Source organism: Cervus elaphus, chromosome 11 (genome assembly GCF_910594005.1).
Source record: "Cervus elaphus chromosome 11, mCerEla1.1, whole genome shotgun sequence".
NCBI lineage: Eukaryota > Metazoa > Chordata > Mammalia > Artiodactyla > Cervidae > Cervus > Cervus elaphus.
In genome coordinates this window covers 34,985,409-35,008,354 of record NC_057825.1, presented here as the reverse complement: position 1 = coordinate 35,008,354, position 22,946 = coordinate 34,985,409, and the positions used below count along the sequence as shown (strand labels likewise).

The 22,946-nt window shown below is 37.4% G+C and overlaps 1 protein-coding gene, 3 non-coding genes and 1 pseudogene across 4 annotated transcripts in view; 1 reads left to right on the top strand and 4 right to left on the bottom strand.

The window, feature by feature from the left end:
• Positions 1 to 395: 395 nt before the first annotated feature.
• Positions 396 to 22,946, bottom strand: part of WDR43 (WD repeat domain 43) — a 36,369-nt gene continuing 13,818 nt past the window's right edge. The window contains exons 4-18 of the mRNA XM_043917488.1: positions 20,365 to 20,485; positions 19,446 to 19,585; positions 18,109 to 18,211; positions 17,494 to 17,558; positions 14,814 to 14,985; positions 13,188 to 13,274; positions 12,136 to 12,267; positions 10,697 to 10,828; positions 8,173 to 8,259; positions 7,555 to 7,586; positions 6,280 to 6,343; positions 4,101 to 4,214; positions 3,468 to 3,537; positions 2,089 to 2,138; positions 396 to 1,987 (exon numbers count right to left, since the gene is read on the bottom strand). Coding sequence (XP_043773423.1) covers positions 1,796 to 1,987; positions 2,089 to 2,138; positions 3,468 to 3,537; positions 4,101 to 4,214; positions 6,280 to 6,343; positions 7,555 to 7,586; positions 8,173 to 8,259; positions 10,697 to 10,828; positions 12,136 to 12,267; positions 13,188 to 13,274; positions 14,814 to 14,985; positions 17,494 to 17,558; positions 18,109 to 18,211; positions 19,446 to 19,585; positions 20,365 to 20,485 — 1,561 coding nt within the window. The 3' untranslated portion in view covers positions 396 to 1,795. The remainder of the gene's footprint in view (positions 1,988 to 2,088; positions 2,139 to 3,467; positions 3,538 to 4,100; positions 4,215 to 6,279; positions 6,344 to 7,554; positions 7,587 to 8,172; positions 8,260 to 10,696; positions 10,829 to 12,135; positions 12,268 to 13,187; positions 13,275 to 14,813; positions 14,986 to 17,493; positions 17,559 to 18,108; positions 18,212 to 19,445; positions 19,586 to 20,364; positions 20,486 to 22,946) is intronic.
• Positions 11,864 to 11,939, bottom strand: LOC122704164. The gene has a single exon (XR_006343780.1). It is a non-coding gene; the product is annotated as a small nucleolar RNA SNORD53/SNORD92 (small nucleolar RNA).
• LOC122704163 lies at positions 12,609 to 12,686 on the bottom strand. The gene has a single exon (XR_006343779.1). It is a non-coding gene; the product is annotated as a small nucleolar RNA SNORD53/SNORD92 (small nucleolar RNA).
• Positions 19,869 to 19,953, bottom strand: LOC122704165. The gene has a single exon (XR_006343781.1). It is a non-coding gene; the product is annotated as a small nucleolar RNA SNORD53/SNORD92 (small nucleolar RNA).
• On the top strand, positions 21,085 to 21,530 carry LOC122703305 (annotated as a pseudogene).

Below are 22,946 nucleotides of genomic sequence, written 5' to 3'. Positions count from 1 at the left end.
TTCCTAACAAGTTTGGGACTCAACTCTGGATTTGTCTAAAACAAGAAATAGTGAGCATTCACCACAGTTCTCTAGGTAGAGTCGGGCGGAGAGGAAATCTGACTCAGACCACTGAACAGGGCCTGACGCATGACCACATGAACCCTTGCGACCATCACTGCAGCCTTGGTCTGCAGAAGCATGGCCCAGCCAAGTGGGACTGGATCAAGGAGCCACCACTGGCTTAAAGCTCTTGGTTTCTTCACTTTGATACAAATTCTAGATTATCCAAAAAGCCTTGAAAGCATGTGCCTATTAATGCTAGTGGAACAAGATCCTTTTTTAAAAAACCTTCACACCACAAGCCCAAACCTGTGGCTGTGTTCCCCTACATACACCACAACACAAGCACTGGGTAAAGATGAATATTTATTCACTTTACAAAGAGAATGGTATTAAATTGCCATAAACAGCTCCATTTATAGACAAATATAACTATACATTACACCAGTAGCTGACTCTAACTTTCCCAAGATGCTTGTATGGCTCCAGCTCTACTAGTTGAGCACGGAAATCTGCCAACGAAGTGAGAAGTCCCTCAGAGATAATGGTTTTATGTTTTACATATTCACAGGTGGGAAAAATAAACCCATCTCCCCAGCCCTTTCTTAAGAGTTGAGCGTCCATCTGCATGTTCCCTAGAGAGCACTGAGCAAATACTGGCTCATTCTTAAAAAAAAAAAAAGTTACTGATAATTTGAAAAGGCTTTTGTAGCACACAAAATACTTCTTTATACATACATAAAAAATCTTGAGTCAGATTTATTTTAAGGTAAACATACCCTAACACTGCCAAGAGTGGGTAATGAAAAGGAACACATTAAATTACAGAATTATAAAAATATTTTCTTTGGAAAAAAATTCCAACAAGGTTATCATTAATATCTAAAACCAAAGAGAAAAAAATAAACAATTGTTCTTTGATCCATTAGTAGTTTAAATAAAAATGAAAACCTCTTCAAAAGCAGCTGTAACTGAATCTTTTAAAAAGTTGCAGGTAATGAGCACTTCTAAATCTATACACTGATGATTCTTTACAGGCAACCTGCAGTCAAGAAAAATCCTTAATATGGCTAATTCTTTAGTTTTTAATCATCATGATTTTTGTGTATTTTAAAAAAATATTTCACATGACAGCTTGAAAAATAAGTGGTTGTTTTGGGGAAGCACTCCAAATATTCAATCTGATTCAAATCAGATTACCACAGTTGAGAAGCTAGGAAAACTGGTGATTTTATTTTTTTAATCACAATCATTTTTACTCCAGTTTTTAGTTTATCCCTTCATGTTTTATGAAAATGTACCAAATTAAAATGTTTTCACTAGTGCTGCTTCGTATCAGGATGTGATGAAAGATACCAACCTGAGATAGGAGCTGACTCCTTCATTCAAGTCCAGTTCTTGAACCCCTACATGGGAAATGTCTTTTCACTTATGTCAATTCTTGGCATAACCAATCATACTAGGATATTATATTATAAAAATATACGATGTATTGGACACTCATGTCAGTACATTGCAGAAAATGTGTCTATTTACTGTGTAAAGTTTATTAACATTTGAATGAAACTCTCTTATTTACACAGTTAGGTCTGGGGTGCTCAGGACAGCAAAGTGGCATAGGAACCACCATTAAGAATTTGGAAATGTGCAGCGGTCCTTGGCATCTGTCAGAGACAACCCTCCCCAGGAGAACTCGGCAGCAGTGGGTAAGGTGAGCCAGTTTACATAGTTCGTTTGGCTTGTTCTTTTCTGTTCATTCTTCTTCACTTTCATTTTCAGGATCTAAATCAGAATCTCCATTTAATTCCTTTTCACTTGCCACATCTCTGTCCTCACCATTTTCTTCATCTTTTTCTTCATCATCCCCTTCTTCCTCTTCATTCTCTTCATCAACATCTTCATCTTTTTCACTTGCTTTCTCATCCTCATCTTCATCCCAATTATCCTGGTGGAAATAGTAAGCACAGAAAGCATGACTGAAGGCCTCATTCTTACAGAGTACAGGGATATAAGGCATATTCATGTACCAGGAAACAAATTACTCACATCAGAATCCTTATCTGCTATTTCATCATCAGATTCCTCTTCAGAAGATTCTGTAAGGATAGGGAAACCTAGTTTTAATTCTGTGATCAAAGCAAAGGGCATAGCACTGAAAGCTAATAAATGGAATCAGACTCCTGAATTAACTTTTAGAAATGTCCTCCATCTAAGAAAGATTATATCATACTTCTAAAAGGAGCATAATGTTATGCCAATTATATCTCAACAAAAGTGGGGAGGAAAGGTGGGATCAAAAAAAGTGTAATTAATTCAGGTATGTTTTTATGTTCTTCAGTTATGTTTTATAGCTTTCTCTATAAACGTTTTGTTTCATTTTTTAGAGGTATTTCTGGATAGTTTTGGATGCTGCTGTGAAAAGGATCATTTTCCTAATACATTTTCTGAATGGGACATTATGGACATACATTACTGGGACATAATGCTACCAACTCCTTTTTTGCTAGATCTTGGTATCCTTAAGTAAGCTTGCCTATTTGCATATCTTAGTAACAGTAAAACTGCAGATTCTGCTGTATTTTGTATGTGGAGAAGAATAGTAACTGCAAGGTAAAATGTTCTAGAATTCATTTCTTTTATAAAGTACAGGCAGGATATCCAGAAGTAATAAAAGGTACACTATTGTCTTGTTCCTGACTTTATGGGAATGCTTCTAAACTTTATGTCTGATGTAGATTTATTAGGGAAACTCCCTTACTTAAAATCCTAGGTTGCTTAATGTATAATGCTCATGGTAATTTGTTAATGTGGTAATAACTACAATGGTAAGACTTCTTGATGCTAAATCATGTTATAATCTTTAAATACATTCTACTTGGCAATGAAACATGATTTTACTTCTATAATTAATCTGCTACTTAGGATATTTGAGGATGGCCTAAAATGCTATTTTGACTAACATTTTTCTGGTTCTGTTTCATAAAATGCCTGAATTGTTCGTATATGACAAAAATGACTTGCTCCTTAAAAGACTGATAAAAGTCATTTATAAAATCTGTGTCTGGTACCTTGTGAGGAAAGATTTTGATTAAGTAAATTTAAAACTATTAGCTCAAGGTTTCTATTTCTTTCTAAGTCAATTTTGGTCACTGAAGCTTCCCAAGAAATTACCTATACCATCCAGGTTTTCTGTATCTGCACGGTTGTTCATGGTGGTGTTCTATATTTAAATCTCTTCCATACCTAATGCTCTTTTTTGTTACTATATTTGTGCCCTCTCTTTTATTTGATCACATTTTTGTCGGTTTTGCCAAGGGTTTGCCCATTTTATCAGCGAAGGTGTGCCAAAGCACGATCTTACTCACAAGTCACGGAGCTGAGTCAATATGAAAATGAATTGTTTAGCATATACCCTAAGTCTTTACCTTCTTCATACACCAACTTTGCCTTCTGAGCAGGACAAGTCGTTTCCTTTGTTTTCTCTGACGCTGTAACCTGAAAGATAATCAAGTGCTATTGTGAAGTGGAATGTAAATTTATCTCAAGTATCACACAACCTTCCCCAACAGTAAACTAACCCTCAGCCACTGTAATGGATGGCCTTAATGATGTAGTTCAAATACAGGGCAAAAGACAAGGGCATCAAATACAAGAAAGAAAGAATTACTCTGTGTAAGCTGAAAATGCTTCCAAGGTAAGATTTCTTTCTGTGACCAAAAGCTATAGCAATACCATGTGACTCTTGTTCATAGCACCACAACCATTCTAACTATATTAACAATTGAAACAATGATGGTGACAAGTTAAAGCTGACACAGGTACAACAAAGCTTACTGTCAAATACATAACACTGCCTAGTTAAAAATTAGATCTTCATCTGCCCTCTTAGCGCAGTAGGCAGCACGTCAGTCTCATAATCTGAAAAATTAGATCTTCATCTACCAATTTTTGTTTTAACTGAAATAGGGCACTTTCAACATTCAGGCAAACAATCCTTATTCTTCTCTCCATTACTATGACATTCAAATGTTTAGCACAAAACAATCTGATCTACTCACTTGTGTGATTAAAAGGATGAGCTTTCCGTGAAGGTGGGAGAGCTTCTGAAAAGTTTTTACTCTGCTTTCCATTAACTGGTACAGTGTCCCCAGCTGGGGTACCAGGTCAGGCAACTACAGAAAAATGACAATAAAAAAGATACTTTGACACTATCATAACAAAACATAGATAACAAATGTATAATGCTCACATATGCCTGTGTATTCAGCCCCAAGCAAATGCCTGCACTTCTAGCGGCAGTGGCATCCTATCACATAGCCTAGCAAAATCTCAAATTCTCAGAGGCCTTTACTGTACTAACAGCAAAAAAAAATAATACATTTTTTAAAAAGAATGATACAAGGTCAGGAGAAACTGCAAGGCAAGACAAACTGCAGGGTGGGACCTCTTTGTGTTGATCATATTATTTTTGAGAACACGAATATAAAGGAGACACTAAATAAAAAGTACCCTCAACCACGTATTTCTTAAAAAGGACTTCACTCTGAAACTTCCTCTCTGATGATATCACAAGATCTACCTCTACCATTAGGTCCCAGTAGCTAGAGGAAGCTTTTCAGACCTTCCAGAGATTCACAGGACAGAGCAACAGACTACAAAGCTGACCTTAGAGTATTTCAAACATACTTCCTGTTAGTGAATCCTGACTTCAGAAATTAAAGCAGGAAATTATTTTATTCATCCCTCCAGAGCTGTAGAAGTACAGACCCCACTCTTTGCCCTTTAACTAGCCTGTACTTGCCCTCCTATCTCTGACACTAAAGTAAACAAGAGTATTTCATTTTAAACAGTAAAAATGAGTGTGTGTACATTACTAAAGCCCCCATGCCTAGCAGACTTTGACTTAAGAGAGGTGTTTAAAGATACCTGATAAGGAAGAAATTAAGGAAAGGTGGAAGAAAAGCACTGTTCTCTGAGGAAAGAGAACTGTTTTGAGCTGCAGAGTCTACCCTATACTGTACTTCCACAGTCTATTTTGCCCTGACCTACATAATACAACTACCATCCCGGTAGTTATAACTTAAGGGCTGAATCCAGAAGGGATTCACTTCAAGTCCTCCTAAGGCTCTTTTCACCTCTAAGCAATTCAACGAGGTCACAAAGTAAGTGCTGTACTATGCTTGTGGTGACCTCTCCATTCCCATCACCATGCCACTCAACCACCACCTCTCAATCTCCCAAGGCTTCTGTAAGTTAGGAAAACCAATATGCACTCTGTTTCCTGACTCTTCCCCCATTTTAACTCCCTGACAGAAATCACCACAGACATACAGAAAACGAACTGCCAAACTCAAAACAGGTTATCCAGTAGTCTTTCCTATCTCAAACTACTGAAGGAAAAGGACCCTGATCAGGCAAGGAAAAGGGACAGTGATCAGGCAAGAATTGAGTGAAACTGTGTCAAGAAAGGAAGAGCTATAATTTAAAGGGCAATTAAGAATTTTCAACTCTCCATTAAAATCTTTCAAGAAAACCTACTGAAAGATGCTAGATACTCAAATAAAAAGAGGAAAAGGCCAACTGCATGATTTTATTCCTAGTTTAATATAACTGAATTAATGATGTGGTAATAACACAACTTCTATTATGAGATATAGAACTATTTTTTTTTCCTGGTGCTGCTTTAAGATTTTACACTCCCCCCCCCCAAAAAAAAAAGACTTTACACTCCCTCCCTTACATCTGTATAGGTAATAAGGAGTTGATAGTTGCCCCAGCAAAACGTCAGGTATTAAATATTTATATAATTTTTATCACAAACTACCCATTTAGCCTCCTGAGGCAATGTACAACAGACATATTAACACGAGGGATATAAACTTTTAAAAGTTACTAAGCTTTTTAGCAGGAGGTAGAGAGATACACACAATGTAAAGATAATTTTGCTAAACAGGTTGTGTATATAGAAAAACATCTGAAGGCTCCTATGTAACTTTTCTCCTTTCTGTATTTTTCAAGCTTCTCTACAGAATATAATTTACTTCTAAAATCTGGGTCAACAAAAGACTGGTTTATAAAAGGTAACAACAATGACAATATGATATTGCACCTGGGGAAAAAAACAAGTCTTTGAAAGAAGCGGCTGACAGTTAAAGGGTAGATGGTTTTTGTTAAGCCATCAGTTTATAATCCTTATCAAATCCAAACTATTCAACAACTCCAACTGAACAGACTTACTGTGGATAAGTAGGATGCATGGACCGTTAACACACATTTTAGCCACTGAACCATTAAAATAGCACTGAAAAAAAAAACACACACACAACAAATCAACTAATATTCACAAATCCAAAAGTAAATACAACAGAGTTATAAAGATCTAGAAAATGACTCCAATAATAAACCACTATTGAATATGACAGTCCTTTCATTCTTTCACTGGGTCTATTTCAGATCTGTGTAATATAGGAGTTATCTTGGGGAAGGGAGGGGGTAGTAGGTGACAGGACAAAAACCCCTTCCTCTAAAAATAATTCAATTCCAGATATAAAACTAATGTTTTACTTCATAATTAGCTGATACCAAGGCAGTAAACTGTGCTCAGTTGACACTGCATTTTATGCTCATGTATCTGAGCCCATCTGTTCATCATAAGGAACAAACAGCAAAAGATTTCCAAACCAGCATTAAGACAAACACAGGCCAAAAATGTAAGTCAGGCCCTAATTAATGAACTCTTCAACTTTCCTTTGTGAGCTCCAAAGTCTAATGGAGTCTATCAAGAAAAACAGCTTAGAAAAGAAAAAATATAGACACTGATGATGCCATAGTTCAAGCTTAAGATCTTTGAGAAATCAACACCCCCTGCGTGTGTGCTAAGCTGTTTCAGTCGTGTCTGACTCTTTGCGACCCTATGGACTGTAGCCCGCCAGGCTCCTTTGTCCATGAGATTCTCCAGGCAAGAACACTGGAGTGGGTTGCCATGCCCTCCTCTAGGGGATCTTCCCGACGCAGGGATCGAACCTGTATCTCTTACATCTACCTGCATTGGCAGGGGGGTTCTCTACCACTGGCACCACCTGGGGAAGCCCATCAACACCCTATCTAAATATTTAATCATCAAATTAACAAAAGATGACTCATAAAATTTAGTTATATAAAATCTTTTCCTTATAGTGTCTTTTAGCCAATACCAGATGTTGAGCAAGTTCTACAAATGACCAGTTTTACACATCATGATTAGGCCTAAATCATGAAATATTAATCCACTAAATGACCTGATAATAAAGTTGTTTTCTAAAAGAAAGGAGAAAAACTGTAATACAATCTTGGAAATAAGAATCATTCAATTTAAAATAAGTGCAGAGATCAATATTTCACAATTAAAAGAGTTTTATTAGAATTTGGGGCTACCTACTATGTAGTAACATGCTGTAAGACATTGCTGTTATTAAACAATCACATTTAAATATTTGTAATATCAAAGCAATTTAGGTTGCCTAAACGTTTTACCTATTAGGATGTCCTTGTAATCTCTTTGTAAGCTGAGGAAAAGAAAAACAGTATTAGTCACAGTACTTCAGAACCAGCCAATCTCCATCAATTCACACAAAAACACATCCATAGAACCAAAGGAAAAGAATAGCTGTATTAGGAAATCATTATTCTTGTTTCCTAACTCCTAAATGTTTGACCAATTAATTTAACATCATCTAGGAATACATTCCTAAAATAACAGTAATTATCTGATAAAAATCTAGGCTAGGATTTATGAATAAATGTTCAAAATAGACACAAAGACAGAAAATAGATTAGTGGTTGCCAGAAACTGGGGGGAAAGGACAAATGGGGCGTGACTAATGGGTACAGGCTTTCTTTTTGGTGCGGCAGTTGTACAGTCTATAATATACTATACAACACTGTACACTTTAAAGATATCTAAATTATATCTCAATTTTTAAAACATATAGAAAAAAATCTAGGTTAGGAAACTTTTGGCTGAGGAGATCTAGTGGTCATCTATCATCCACTCTAAGTACCCTGCTCGCTTCCATACTACAAATCCATGTCTGGATTTTCACCTTCGAGTCATAGCATTAGGACCTTAGAATGAAAAGTGTTCTCAGTTACCTCTTGCAACAACGGAATAACAGCATGCAGGGGCATCCTTAATACAGTTCTCTTTATTAAGTTTAAATTCCTAGTTTGAAGTACTTTCTGTGAGGGGGGAAAAAAAATATAAATAAGCATACTCAGAAACTAAGGACACTACAGGAAATACTGTCAGTAAAAATGATCTTAAAAACCACACGATGAAGAACCAACTGAATTTTAGCAAATAAAGGTTGGGATTAAATGAAGAATGTTGCACTATTTCTTATGGTTATCAGACAAGTATAGTCGGCAAGTTATCAGGACATTTACTCCTTGGACTCTTTACCTTCTAGGTTCCCTTCAATCCCCCTCCCTCAGGCAACTACTGAACTATATATTGGTTTGCATTTTCTAGAATTTTTATATAAATGAGATCAAGCTATATGTACTTTTTTTGCCTGGCTTCTTTCTCATAGCATAAGTTTGAGATTCATCCATGTTGTTGATGAAGCAATACACATTCCTTACACTGCTAGATAATAATTTGTTTATCCCTTCACATATTGAGGGTTCTTTCCAGCTTGGGGCTGGTAGAAATAAGGTTGCCCTGGCCATTCCTGTACAAGTCTTTGTATGAACGTTGGTTCTTGTGGTAAACACCTAAGGACAGAATGGCACATTCTTGTGGTAGATGTGTCCGTAAGAAACTGCCAAACTGTTTTCCAAAGTAGGCGTACTATTTCACTTCCCACCAGCAAGACATGAGAGTTCCAGTTACCCTGCATACTCCCCAACAGACGGTACTGTTTTTTAAATTTTAATAAATCTGTAACAGGCATGCAGTTATCATCTCATTATGGCTTTAATTTGCATTTATGATGATTAATGATGTTTAATACCTTTATCTGCACTCACTGGCCATTGGAATATCTGTGAAATATCTGTTCACACCTTTACCAGTTGGTTTTTACTTGAGTTAAGTCTCACAAATGAGTTAAAAGAGCTCTATAAATTCTGGATATAAGTTCTCTGTCCGATATATAGGTCGCTTTTTTTTTTGCCAGCCTATGGCTTGCCTTTTCATTATCTAAACAGTGCCATTTCAAGAAAGAAACTTTAATTTTTTATTAAATCCAAGGGACCAATATTTCCCTAAGTGTGGATTTTGTTGGAATATAGTTTTTAAGAAAGAGAAAAAAGTAAAACTTTACAAGGCAGTCAGCGAGAGGTAAATATATATTAACTGGATATTTGATAATTTTAAGGAATCACCATTTACGTTTTTAGGTGTGATAATAGATTGTGGTTATGTTTTTAAAAGGAATTGCTATTGTCAGAGTTGAACAGGGGTATATTTGTGGTTGAAATAAATAATAGGTCTGAAATTTGATTCACTATAACCTGGGGAGGGGTGTGGCAAACAGATAAAACAAGAACAGACAGGTTGGTTAGTGTTGATAATTTTTCAAACTGAGTGATGGGTTCATTGTGGCCCACTGTACTATTATGAGATGTTTCTTTAAAAAAAAAAAAAAAGATAACTTATTCACTTGTACTAAGGAATTTTTCAAACCACAATTAAGTAAGCTATGATGGCAAATAAGCTATATTTTTAAAAAAACTGTCAATTGTTTTCTGTAGCTTATTTTTCACCAAATCCTCACCAAGGTTTCTATACCATGTTAAACTAAAATTGACTTCCCCAGATACATACACTCACAAACTATTTTGAAAGTAATTTTAGGTTTTCACGTATGTCTGGTTTCCCCCCTCATTTTACAAAATCACCTTAAACGTAAGATATTCCCATTTAGATCAAAATATAAAGCAGAGAAACATTATTCATGGGTTGCCTATTCAAGTCACATCTATACTAAGTGGCACTAAGACTCACTAATAACAAATGCACTTAGCAAAGGTAAACCTGCTTTAATCTAATCAGGTAGTGCTTAAGTCCATTTTTTTTACACTTAAATTTTCTCTACAGACCACTTTCAAATTCTGGAATTTAAGAGGACCAAATTAAGCAACATACAAGCAGTCACCAACTTACAAACAGAAAAATAGCAAATGCCTCCCTTTTATATACCCCCAACCCTCTTGAATTTTTCCCTCAAACCTCCTATCCATTGCCAAGGTTCCACCTCACCGCCCCCTCTCACGGCCAGGGGGAAATAAGTTTCTGGAATCCAGAGTAAAAACTCAGGAACGCATTTTCCTACAGAAAAAAATATAAATTGTGATCTAGAATGCTGAGTATTATAATTCAGCTACACAACGTTTATAAAGGCTTTTGTGAACTAAAGCCTAAGAACCCAGTAACAAGTCACAACAATATTTCTATGAGAAAATGCATTCCAGGTTCAAAATAACTCAATTCAATCCCTTTGTAGGTTGGTGACTGTCTGTATAGTGCCACCAAGAGATAGACATTTGACTAAACTCACAAAACATTAAATTCAAAACAGTACATGACTATTCACTCTGTAAATGTGCTGTCAATTGCCTTCTAAGGAAAATTAACCATCTTATTTCCTTTAAAAACTGCTATAATACTTACATTTAGAATTTCAAAATCATTACTTTCTAAGCCCTGTGTGAGGAGAACTGGAAAACTATTTGTCTGTGGAAGGTCGTCCTTTTCTTTTTTTGTAGCTATATCCAGGGCTCCCAGGCGTTCTTCAATGCTAACCTATAGAACATCAATGACCAGTTAATGTTGCACCAGACAAGACCTAAACCAGTCTGATCAAATTACTTTGTGTTTATGTCTCAGGAGACAAAAAGCGCTAACTGATTCACACCTCAATACTGAAAAACAGAAACATGCTCTTTCTCATTCCAATAGAATCTCATCACCATAAAGCCAATGTTGCACACAAGTGTAGTATCTATAGTCCAAGTTCGCAGATTTAAGGGGGGAAAGAAAAAACCTGAAAAATCACAATTTGAGAATGTAATTCATAAAAATTCCTCTATAAGACTGCAATAAGATAAGGATCTGGCATCTGATTATTAGAGCCTAAGAAAAAACCTATAATTTTTCCCTTCTATAATTTTCTATAAAAGCTTACCCTTCTATAACTTTCTCTTGCCATCAACCTCAAGTCTCTTGCTAACAAATATTATCAAAGGAGCACAAAAACAGGTTCCCCCCCAAATTTATAAGAAGTCTTCCTATTTTTCTTTTTATTTGCTACAAAAACTCACTTGTACTTAACCAATCCCTTCTGAAAGCAAATTTAACAACTATGCTCTGCCAACCCCTTGGTAAATGAATCAAAATACAAATGTTCTATTATTACCAAAACAAACAAATATGCTTTCGTAAAGCCTCCTGTCTGGGATATGTTTTATGAGAAACAATTTTTAAAAGGAAGAATGAAATTAAAGGGTTGGATCCAGGCCAAGCTAGAGAGAGTTGGCCATTATTTTTACATACATATACCATGTTATTGAGGAATAATTTTTATAAATAAAGCAAGACATTTACAATCAGGTAAAGAAACATAACATTCTTTCTCTAACGATAAAACAGTTAAAATTTTAGATTACTTAGATAAGACTGACAAGTGAATGGAAGCCAAAAAAAGAGGACTTTTCATTGACAAGAATAGTAAACCATAAGAGGGTTTTAAAAGTTGCAAAAAAATGAAATTTATAAGTGCTTTAAAAGATTATAACGATGATCACTTTTAAAGACTAACTAGCACTAAACCAGCCAGGAATGCTCAGACAGCCAAGAGACAAGGCATCATTGGAACTCAGCAACATGCGAAACCCAATGAAAATCATCACAGCAAGTCCTGGTTTAAACCACAATTACCTTATACAGCTAAAAATTAACAAATGGCCAGAAGAGCACCCTCTTTAGTTAACAGAGTTTTGTCCTCTCCATTTTCTGAAGTCTTCAGCTTTGGCTCCATCCAATACATTTGTTAGATTCTCCCAAGTCACCTTAAATTTCAAACTCAAAAATGGTCAGAAGGATTGTATTACCTCCTTTTCCCCCAATTTCCTCTTGCTCTCTACTTCCTTGGTCTGTGGAGGAGCAGGCTTGATAGCTGCGTGATGACCAGGTATCCCGGGCACCAGAACTTTTGCTTCAGAATTCATCACTGGTGTCCTCACCTGTTACACAGGAATAGGAGGCATGTGACAAAGGAAATTACGTCTTTAGTCCTTGTAAGATTTATCCCCAGTGAGAAAACTAACAGATTTTAAAAGGTTTTTCTACTGAAAAGCTTAATAAAACTAACTCAATAGGATATGAATTAAAGATACATTTTAATTGAATATGGGCATTTAAGTACAATCTGAACATTCATGGTTTTAAAGCTTTCAACACTGGGTAAGAGAAAGAATCAAGAAAAACAAAATCTACCGATTACCTAATGACACATTGACTTAAAAACGTTAATAATGAAGCTGCACATTTTACAACTACCTTCAATAATTGATCTTTGCCAGAAATGCTCAGACAGCCAAGAGAAAGGTGTCATCTCTGAAACTCAGCCAGAAGCGAAACCATATGGATGTCATCATAGCATATCTTGGTCATTAAACTGCCAAACACATGTCTACATGTAGATGCCACATTATATTCAAAACAGAGCATCACAATAATGCTCTTATGTATGGTATTTAATTCCAGCCCCATCACGGATTCAGGTTTTATTTCACTCTGAAATACAACAATCCTCTCAACAAAGTTATGCTGCTTTTTAAGTACAGAAACTGATAAAAATAATTGACAAATCTGATATTTACTCAGTGATACTGCATGGGGGGATAGAGGAAGAAGAATTAAATAAATCCAAGGTTTTCAACTTCTAGTCACCTATGCACTCATTCATTCAACAAATTAAGAACACAGAAATGAAAAAAGTTTTACAATCTTGATATCTAAAACCTAATCCCACAAAGTTAAGACAAGATCACAAACAAAATTAAATCTAAACATAATATTAATGCAATTAATTATTCATAATGATTCAATATGATTCAATTCAAACATTTTTTTTTTAACTTCTAATATACAATGCACTCACCTTTGTTATAGCTGTTTCTACTTTTGGGGCCCAGCAGTTTGAAATATCTCTTATTAAACATATATGAGGTTCTTTGGAATTCAAAGCCTGGAGACAGGATTTTCAAGGGGGACAGAAGGTGGAAGAGGGGGGAGAAACACTGTTAAACAGAGTAATAACTGTTAAACAGAGTAATTGGGAGTAAGAATAAAGTGAAAAAGAAATGCCTACTTGTGCATATTTATAAAAATACAAAAAGGTATAGAAGGCTTCCAGAAAAAACTCCTAGTCACTCAAACTGATCACCATTCAGACTGGGGGCATTTGAAGAAAATGGATAAACTTTGAAGATAGCAGACATAATGTTTACTTTCCTTAGTTACGAACTGCTCAAAGTTTTCACATGTGCAGCTTCAAAAGATTGAGATTTAAAATGCAACAGGTTTTAAAGAAAATATTATCAGCTCATTGCCCTTGTAAAGAATAATATGGTAAAAAAAAGACTGGTCCTACACTAAAATTTCCTACTGCTATCCTTCCACAGGCTACTCAAAGACAAGTACTGGCTCGAACGTGAATTGCTATGTCCTGATACAGTGATAAACAGGAGGTTTATGCAGCAAAACCCCTATGTATCTATAAGGCTTTAAAGTTACAGGTAATTTTCTATATCCACATAATCAATCAATATCTGAAAGACACAAAGCAAACAGGTAAGGCTGCATCCGGAGAGTGGGATTATTAAAGGAGCCACATATGGTAAGAAGACTTACGGTCACAGCTTAACACTTCTCTCCCCTTTCATCGTATCCTATCCATGTATCATGTTTTTCAAAAGTAAGTAAATAGTTTTAAATCGAATCAACAACAGATTGCCTGAGCAAGAAATATTCTCTCACAGCCTCATCTACTGGATATGCTCATAATTACACACCAAAAGTCCTCAAGAAACTTTTGTAATCAAAAAATTTAAATCATTGCCCCACCTATCACATTTCCACTTGGAATATTCAATGTGTGATATTACCACAAAATCTTATTTATCTTTTGGGTAACTGGGCAACATTCACCCATACCTGTGGCTACTGAGCACTTAAAATGTGACTAGCCCAAAGTGGGATGTGCTTACAAGTGAATAATACATGCCAGACTTCAAAGACATAATACCAAATAAAAGAAGGAGAGTAAAACATCTCAAATAATGTTTTATATTGACTCGGCATTAAAATTTTATTTTAGATATACCGAGTTAAATAAAACTACATAGGTAACCCTTGAACAACGCAGAGCCTAGGGGCGCCGACCTTCCATGCAATCGAAAATTCATCACTTATAACTTACAATAAATCCATCGTTCTGCAACTGTGGATTCAACCACCTTGGATGGTGTAGTAGTACAGTACTATTGAAAAACCCCTGTAAAAGTGGACCCACACAGTTCAAATCTGTGTTGTTTAAGGATCAACTGTAGAACCAGGGTTCTCACAAGTTAAAATAAACCACCCACTGAAAGGTCCCTCAGTTAAAGGGAAATATATGACATCTTCTTAAGTATTCCAATAAGCAGAGCAATGTATCCTTTCATTATCATCATCTACCAGAGATGTACTGATGTTATACTGCTTTACTTCAGGAGCATCTACGTACCAGTCGCTCAATGATGGGCTGAAACCAATTGCCATACACAAGCAACAATGACATTTTGTCTGAGCAGAAACCAGCTGCTAAAATAGGGATAGGTTTTGGTGTTGATTTCTTGCCTTTCCCAGGTGTTGCTATCTGAATTGTACAGTTCGAAGTCAAAGGCTTTTTGCAGTACCTAGAAATGGAAAAACAATTAGATAAGAAAATGTGAAAATAGGACTTCCCTGGTGATGCAGTGGATAAGAATCTGTCTGCCAATACAGGGGAAACAGGTCCAAGCCCTGATCTGGGAAGATCCCACATGCCAAGCAGCAACTAAGCCCATGAGCCACAACTACTGAGCCCGTTGCTCTAGAGCCCGGGAGCCAAAACTATTGAAGCCTGGACACTACAGAGCCCATGCTCTGCAACAAGAGAAGCCACCGCAATGAGAAGCCCACACACCACCACAAGACTAGCCCCTGCGATGAGAAGCCCACACACCACGAGAAGAGTAGCCCCCGTTTACCACAACAAGAGAAAGCCTGCACAAAGCCATAAGGAGCCAGTGCAGCCAAAACATAATTAATTAAATATAAAAAAAGAAAATGTGAAACAGCATTTCACACTAATTCTTTGAAGCTGGTGTCAAGTAAAGAAATGGGATCCTCCACTGGCCTCCATGTCACCACCAGGAGTGAGAGGGTCCCCAGAGCACCAGTGTTTCTGTCATCTATCCCACCCTGCCAACATTCAGGACCTCACCACCAAAACCTGCCATGAGGTACACCTGCTCTATCCCCACAAAAGGCCCCAAGCTCCCAAGTGTTCTCTCACCACCATGAGCTTTCAGACCCAAATGGCTCTGTCCACACCCTACTCCCCTCAGGCCCATCTCTAAACGCTTCCAATTTCCGAACACTCATCATGACCTCTGCAACATACATCTAGGAGCAAAATAATCAGTAAAATATAAATGAAGTTAGATCCTCAACTTAAGAGCTCCCCTCACCTTGCTCCAAGCTGCTCACCTCGGCAGCCCTCTTCACACCCGTGTGCCGGGACCCTTCGCCATGACTTAAGTGTCCACCTTGTTCTTCACTAACATTCACTACAAGCAGTCTCTCCTTTCACCATCTCTAAAACCACTGAAATTGTCGTCACCAGCTAACTCTAATCCAATGGCCTCTGGATCACTCAGCACTTCTTAAAAGACGTGAGTGACTCACTGTCATTCTGTTCAACAATTCTGCTGAAGAATTCCTTTCTTGGTGACTTCCACACATAGCATGCAGACAGATGATCCTTCTGACCCCCTTCCTCCCTCCCCTCCCTCAGTCCTAAGCCTTTTGCCTCCAACAACCTTATCCGTCCCTGTATCTCAGCCACACACACTCACACCACAGACATCTTATCACCAGTAAGTACACATCCTCCATAAATAATTCCAATTCTAAGCACCCCACTAGCTTTCCAACTCTCTCTTCCTAGTTTCCCAACTCCACAACCATCTACAGCCAGGATTTTTGGCCTCTGCTTTGGCCTTTACCCTTCTATGGCCTATTCTCTTCTCAATGTCTTAAAATTTGGGTCAAACTCCATCAATTATCAGTTTAAAATCCTTTAATGGTAGGCTACTGCCCAAGAAGAAATGGCCCTCTTCTGGGCCTTCAGTTATACGTTCCATGTACACATGTGACTATGTAAACAAAGGCCTCCAGGGCTACACACCAAAAGGTGAACAGCTACCTCTAGGGAGTGGAACTCGACGGAGCTCCAGAGACTTGGGTTTTATAATCGCCTCTGTGTCCTGAGTGTCTTAAAACCAATGTATACTGCTTTCACACTTCCTATTATAAAAGGAAGGTGGTGGTGGTGCTGGTTTAGTCACTAAGTCGTGTCTGACCTGCAACACCATGGAGTACAGCCTGCCGGACTTCTCTGTCCATGGGATTCTCTAGGCAAGAGTACTGGAGTACCTTCGCCAGGGGATCTTCCTGACCCAGGAATCAAACCTGGGTCTCCTGCACTGCAGGCAGATTCCTTACTGACTGAGCTATGAGGCAAGCCACCAACTGACAATAAAAAGTTGAAACCATTTTAAAGTTTAACATCATTATGCACATGACTTGAGTCTCAGAACATGTTCACAGCATGTGGCAAGAGCTGGTAAACTTTCTATAAAGAGCCAGATAGTAAATGTTTTTGCTTTGGTGGGGCCACAGATGGTCTCTATTGGATGCAGCCTGCAGGCCATAATTTACTGATCCCTGTTCTATGACTACTATACATAACATCAACAACATTCCTCTCTGCCCACCAGAACACAAGCATTCACTGACCCACCACTGTGTGACAAGGGCAACACTATCAAAGTCAGAAATTAAAGCTTCACCAAAGCTCACAACGAAATTTTCCTACTAAGCCAATGTCTTTTAAAATTTATGTTAGAACTAACAAAATTTACTAAGTACGCAGCATAAAAAGCCACCCTCTTTAACCACAAATATGAAGAAATAGGCCACAACTCCAAAACTCAAGTTTTCATGGGAATGTATGTATTCATACAGACAAAGAATTAAAGCTTCCAGAATGACCTAACTGAAAAGTAACAAAGCAAAGAATGCTGAGGTGGGAGTATAAATAAACAGTAGCAAGTCAGGGAAAGAAAATAAATTTCTGACTTGAGAACTTTCTTACTTACCCATTTAATATGTGTTCAAAAAGATGAACTTGACCATCTCTGCAAACAACAGCTAACTTGACAGGCTAAAACAAAAATGTAACATTACTCTAATAGGAAATATACTTCAGTCTACTCTAATGATTACTTATGAAAATCTGACTACCCTCTCCACCCTTCAAATAATAACCAGAGATAAATCAGAACAGTAAGGATGGACAACTTTTGAATTTAAAAATAATAGCTGCCATCAAAAGAACAATTCAAGTAGAAGTTGTCAAGCTTATAAACAGAAGTTTAGACTACGAAGACAGTGTAGTCAATGCCCAGCAGCCTGGAGGTTTAGAGGCACTAAAAGTTCCTACCAAGGGCACTGGCTGACAATAGGGAACCGTTGTATCTGGCCTGCGTAATTCAGCTCCGCGTATCTGGATTACTGAAGGCGCCACCACGGCCTGGCCTTTCCCCTTACGAGCACTCAACACAGAATCCAATGGTTACTTCAAACAGTCTAAGATTTTTGTTTTACTTCATCCTCTCTCTTTCCTGAACCATCACATCATCAAAATCCTGATTTTAAAAACAGTATTTGTAAAGTCCAAAAACAAATTCTCAAAAAAAAAAAAAGCCACTCACCTCCTCTTTGTTTTCTGACAAAGTCAAGTCAATAAAGACAGGTTCATCTGTAACTGTAAAAGACATCACTGCATTCTTCTCTTTGTTTTCTGACCGGACCTGCCTAGATAATAAAACCAAGGTTTAGACAGCAAGACACTGGGAAGGGAAAAAAGGGGGCCAAACAGCATTTTCATCTTTTGAAAGCTAAATAAGGTAATTAAAGATAAAAATAAGCAAAATATTTGTGTCACTACCATGTAACATGGTTGCATGGGAAAAGAGAAAGCATTAATGTGCTTGTGGCAGACTTAAACAATGAGCAACCTTCTTTTCCATTAACCTATTTGTCTATCTTGATGGCAATGCCAACTGTCTTGATCACTACAGCTTTGCAAGTCTTGAAGTGAGTCCTCCCAACTTCTCTTTCAAAGAGAAGTTTCATTTTGGCTACTCTAAGTGCTCAGCAGTTCCACTTGAATTTTAAAATCACATTGCTGGTATTTTGACTAGGTTCACTCAGAATTTATAGATAAAGGTGAGGAGAATTAACATCATAGTAATATTGAGAAAACAGAGTCCAGAAATAAACAGATAAATGACCTCATTGTTTGTTGATTCCTTATTTGAGAATATGCCTACTTGCTAAAATTTATTTGCAGACCCCAGAATCAGTATTCGCGGTGATTTCATGGTCTTTAACAGGTACACACAGAGCAGTGAAGAATATGAGCAGCCCAACACCCATGAGGTTAAACAAGACGATGCTCTGACTTTTTACTGCAGCTTTCATACTAAGGATTCTTTTCACAGCCTGCTTAGTGCCATGCTTTTTGCTCCTGTGCTTTTAGTTGGTGATTTCTGTTTAAAATGGCCCCCAAGAATAATGCCCAAGTGCAGCCTAGTATTCCTAAGAGTAAAAAGGCTAAAATATTCTTATGGAGAAAGTGTTTGAGTTCGATAAACTATTATTTAACATAAGTTCATCACCTATGTATGTGTGTATTAAACCATTAGCAAACAGACATTACTGAACTAATCTAGTAGTCATTTCTTTCAATAAAATCAGAGATTTTCCTAAAAAAAAATTTTTTTAAGGTTTTTAAATTGCCCAGTCAGAAAAATATTCAGCCTAGTGTACCTTTAAACAAGCAGAGGAAGTTCTATAATGTAATGCTCTTCAATTTTTCTCATAAAGATCTGATTTTTAGGCAGGCTCAGTTTCTCATTACAAGTCAATGTAAATCTAACATTAGATACAATGAAGCCAATCTCATATTCATCATTTATATTAACCATGTAAATGTGACCAATCCTTTCAAGGTGATGTTACCTCCCAAATCCAAAAGACTACATACCAGACATTAAGTAAACGGTCATGGACTGCTCCAGATAAGAAATAAAGACCTGTAATTCCATCAAAGGGTTGGCTCTCATTAGGAGGTCTGATAGTAGTGAACGTAAGTGATGAAACTGGGGTCGCATGTCCTGTGAAGTGCTAGAGAAAGTTAAATCTCATTTAGGAGAGGATGCATATAAAGCAGTAACAAAAATTAAGAGTTCACATGTACCAAAAACAATATAGACAATATATATCTGAAATCAGAGCTCCAGACTACTATTTATGCTATATTCCTCGCACTTTAAAAAATTTCATCTGAAAAAAGTTAAACATTAAAGATGTCCCTTCCAACTCCCATGACCCTACTCCATAATCTTTTTTTCCTCCATCTTTACCCTAAAGACTCACTTCATTCTACCCATTTTAAAGGGGTGCTTGGGTGCTCAGACACAGCCAAGGAATTGTAGGTCTTCATGTTACTCTCAGTGAGTCGAAACCACAATTTTAAGGCATCATCACAGCACCAAAAGTTCAGTAACCCAAGTACACTAAATCATAAGTCTACATCTCCACAGTTAAGTACTGTGTTAATGCTAAATTTCCTTAGTTAAATACTAAGTGTACCAAATACTGGATGCAAGCTAGAAATTAAAAATTACTATCATTATTACACAATTATAATTATCAACAGAGACTTAATTCAAATTCTACTCATTTCTTCCATTTATATTCATTTTTGCAATGCATGTCAAACAGACATATCTAATTTATTTTAACAGATTTGGAGGCTAAGTTTTGTCTATTAAAAATCTACTATTTCATATGCTTCAAAGTAACAAATCTTATAAAACAATATTGTCTTGTTCAGATTCCTGCCTTTCTCCATACTTGCTCCAGACCACTGTTATGCTTAACGACTAATTTGATTCACTCACTCTGTAGACTTCTTTGGTCTCCAAAACCCATAGTTTGATTGTTCGACCAGCTGAAAGCAACATCTTTCCATCTGGGCTGATACACAGGGAACTGACACTGCTATTATCACCTTTCCATTTGCTGTATTGAAGAGAAATAAAAACACCTCAGTAAATGGGGAAGAAACTTTACTCAGAGCAAAAATAAAAAAACAAATCAGGCCTTAAAAATGCCACTTAAGATTCTAGGCCAAATGGCAATCCCCTGAATCTTGAGCCAAGTAACCAACCCTGGACAGAGCTCCAACGTCTTGCCTCCCCAACAGGACAGAGAATCTGGAAAGGTACCAGGAAATGGGTGAGTAAGAGCGATGAGGGTGTACAATGGGTAGCTGTGTATCCTGTGATCCGTGAGGTGGATTTTATTAATACCCAGGAAACTGAGCATGCTGGCTGGGCCTCTGCAAAGCCACCATCCTCTCCAAAGTTCCTGCATTCTCTGCAAGGTTGAGAATTTACTTAGCAGCACAAATGATCTCTTAACCTATGGTACAAAAAGGCTATTTCTATCCCAAATGCACACAGATATGCCCCCATCTGATAGAGGGAATAACAGCAGCCATTTTCCTGCCAAAAAAGGTTAATTCTAAAGTGGAAAACATATTGCTCTGCTAGTCACATTGGAACTGTCAAATAACTCATTTAGAAAAACAAAATTACTCTATGGTCTAGGCTGCCAACATGCCATCCAGACTAAGGAAGACCCGAAACTTAGGAGCCACATGAGCCACGGCCACAGTTGCCTCGGCAAACACCAGAAACACCCAGAAGGCCAAGGAAATGCTGGTGGCATGTCCCACCAGAGAGTCAACTTCAAAAAACACCACCCAAGATACTTTGGGAAAGCTGGTATGAGGCAATACCACTTAGAGAGGAACCAGGATTTCTGCCCAACTATCAACCATGATAAATTATGGACCTTGGTTAGTACACAGACATGGGTAAATGCTGCCAAGACCAAGACAGGAGCTGCTCCTATCACTGATGTGGTGTGACTGGGTTACTACAGAGTTCTGGCAAAGGGAAAGCTCCCAAGGCAGCCTGTCTTCGTGAAGGCCAAACTCTTTAGCAGAAGAGCTGAGGAGAAGACTAAGGGTATAGGTGCTGCTTGTGTACTGGTAGCTTGAAGTGACATGTTGTGAAATTCATTAAATGATAACAAGTGCTTTTCAAAAAAAAAGAAAAAACAAAATTAGATTCTTAAAATACACACACAATGAACTTTAGAAATTAAATCGAAACTGATGAAAAATAAAGAAGTATTTATGAGAATGTTTTTATAATTCTGGGGTTAGAAAAGGCCTTCCAAAGCAATTACAAACAAGGAATCACAAAGAAAAAAAAAAACTTAATTAAATAGAACTTCTTACCACACAATAAGTCATAAAAATTAAAAGCAAAAGCCTGGGGGGAAGAGATACAAAAAATATATAGGCAACCAGGGCTCTGCAACAACCTAGGCGGGGTGGGATGGGGAGGGAGATAGGTTCAAGAGGGAAAGGACATATGTATACCTACAGCTGATTCATGTTGATGCCTGGCAGAAACCAACACCATTCTATAAAGCAATTATCCTTCAATTAAAAAATAAATTTAAAATTTTTAAAAAGAATTAGTACTCAGAATACACAAATATTTCTTTATATTCAAGAAAGAACTCCTAGGGACTTCCCTGGTAGTCCAGTAGCTAAGATTTCATGCTCCCAATGTGGGGGGCCTGGGTTCAATTCCTGATCAGGGAACTAGATCCCACATACTGCAACCAAGACCAGTGTAGCCAAATAAACACTTTTAGAAAGACAGAGAAAGAAAGAACTTCTTGATTTAAAAAAAAAAAAAAAAACTCAAAATAAAAATAGACAAACAAGGGCTTCCTTGGTGGTCCAGTGGTTAAGAACACACCTCCCAATGCAAGAACATGGGTTCAATCTCTGGTCTGGGAAGATACAGGCCTTGAAGCAATGAGTTCAAGAGCCCTAGAGCCCATGCTCCGCAACAATAGAAGCCACCACAACGAGAAGTCTGTGCAAAGCAACTTATCAATAAACGTGAAAAACTCAACCTCACCAATAATCAAGGGAATGCTGCAATAATGAGCAAGAACTTTTCCTTTACCCTCGTTGGTACCAAACATTCTTGACAATTTTTCACCAAATCCCACAGCTTCAGTACTCACCTATATTCCTTATCTACTATCTGGTCACTGAATTGAGAGATTTTAAAGAAAAAAAAGACATGATCACCATCCTGACAAGCTTTCTAAATCTACTTCACCACTGAGCACTGAAAACGCCAGCATAAAGCTAACACCACCAAAGCCCATTAAGAGCCTTGCAACCTACTGTGTTAACTAACCTCCCTCCATCAGCAGTACCTGGGAACTTGTGTGAATTCCAAAGCTCCAACCTAGACCCACTCAATCAGACCTGTAGACACAAGTAGCATAATGTGCATTTTAAAGATGGAAAAGCAATATGAAATGTGACTGGTTCCAGAGGAGTGACCTACAATACTAACTCTGAAGGCCTCCCAACCACTCTACA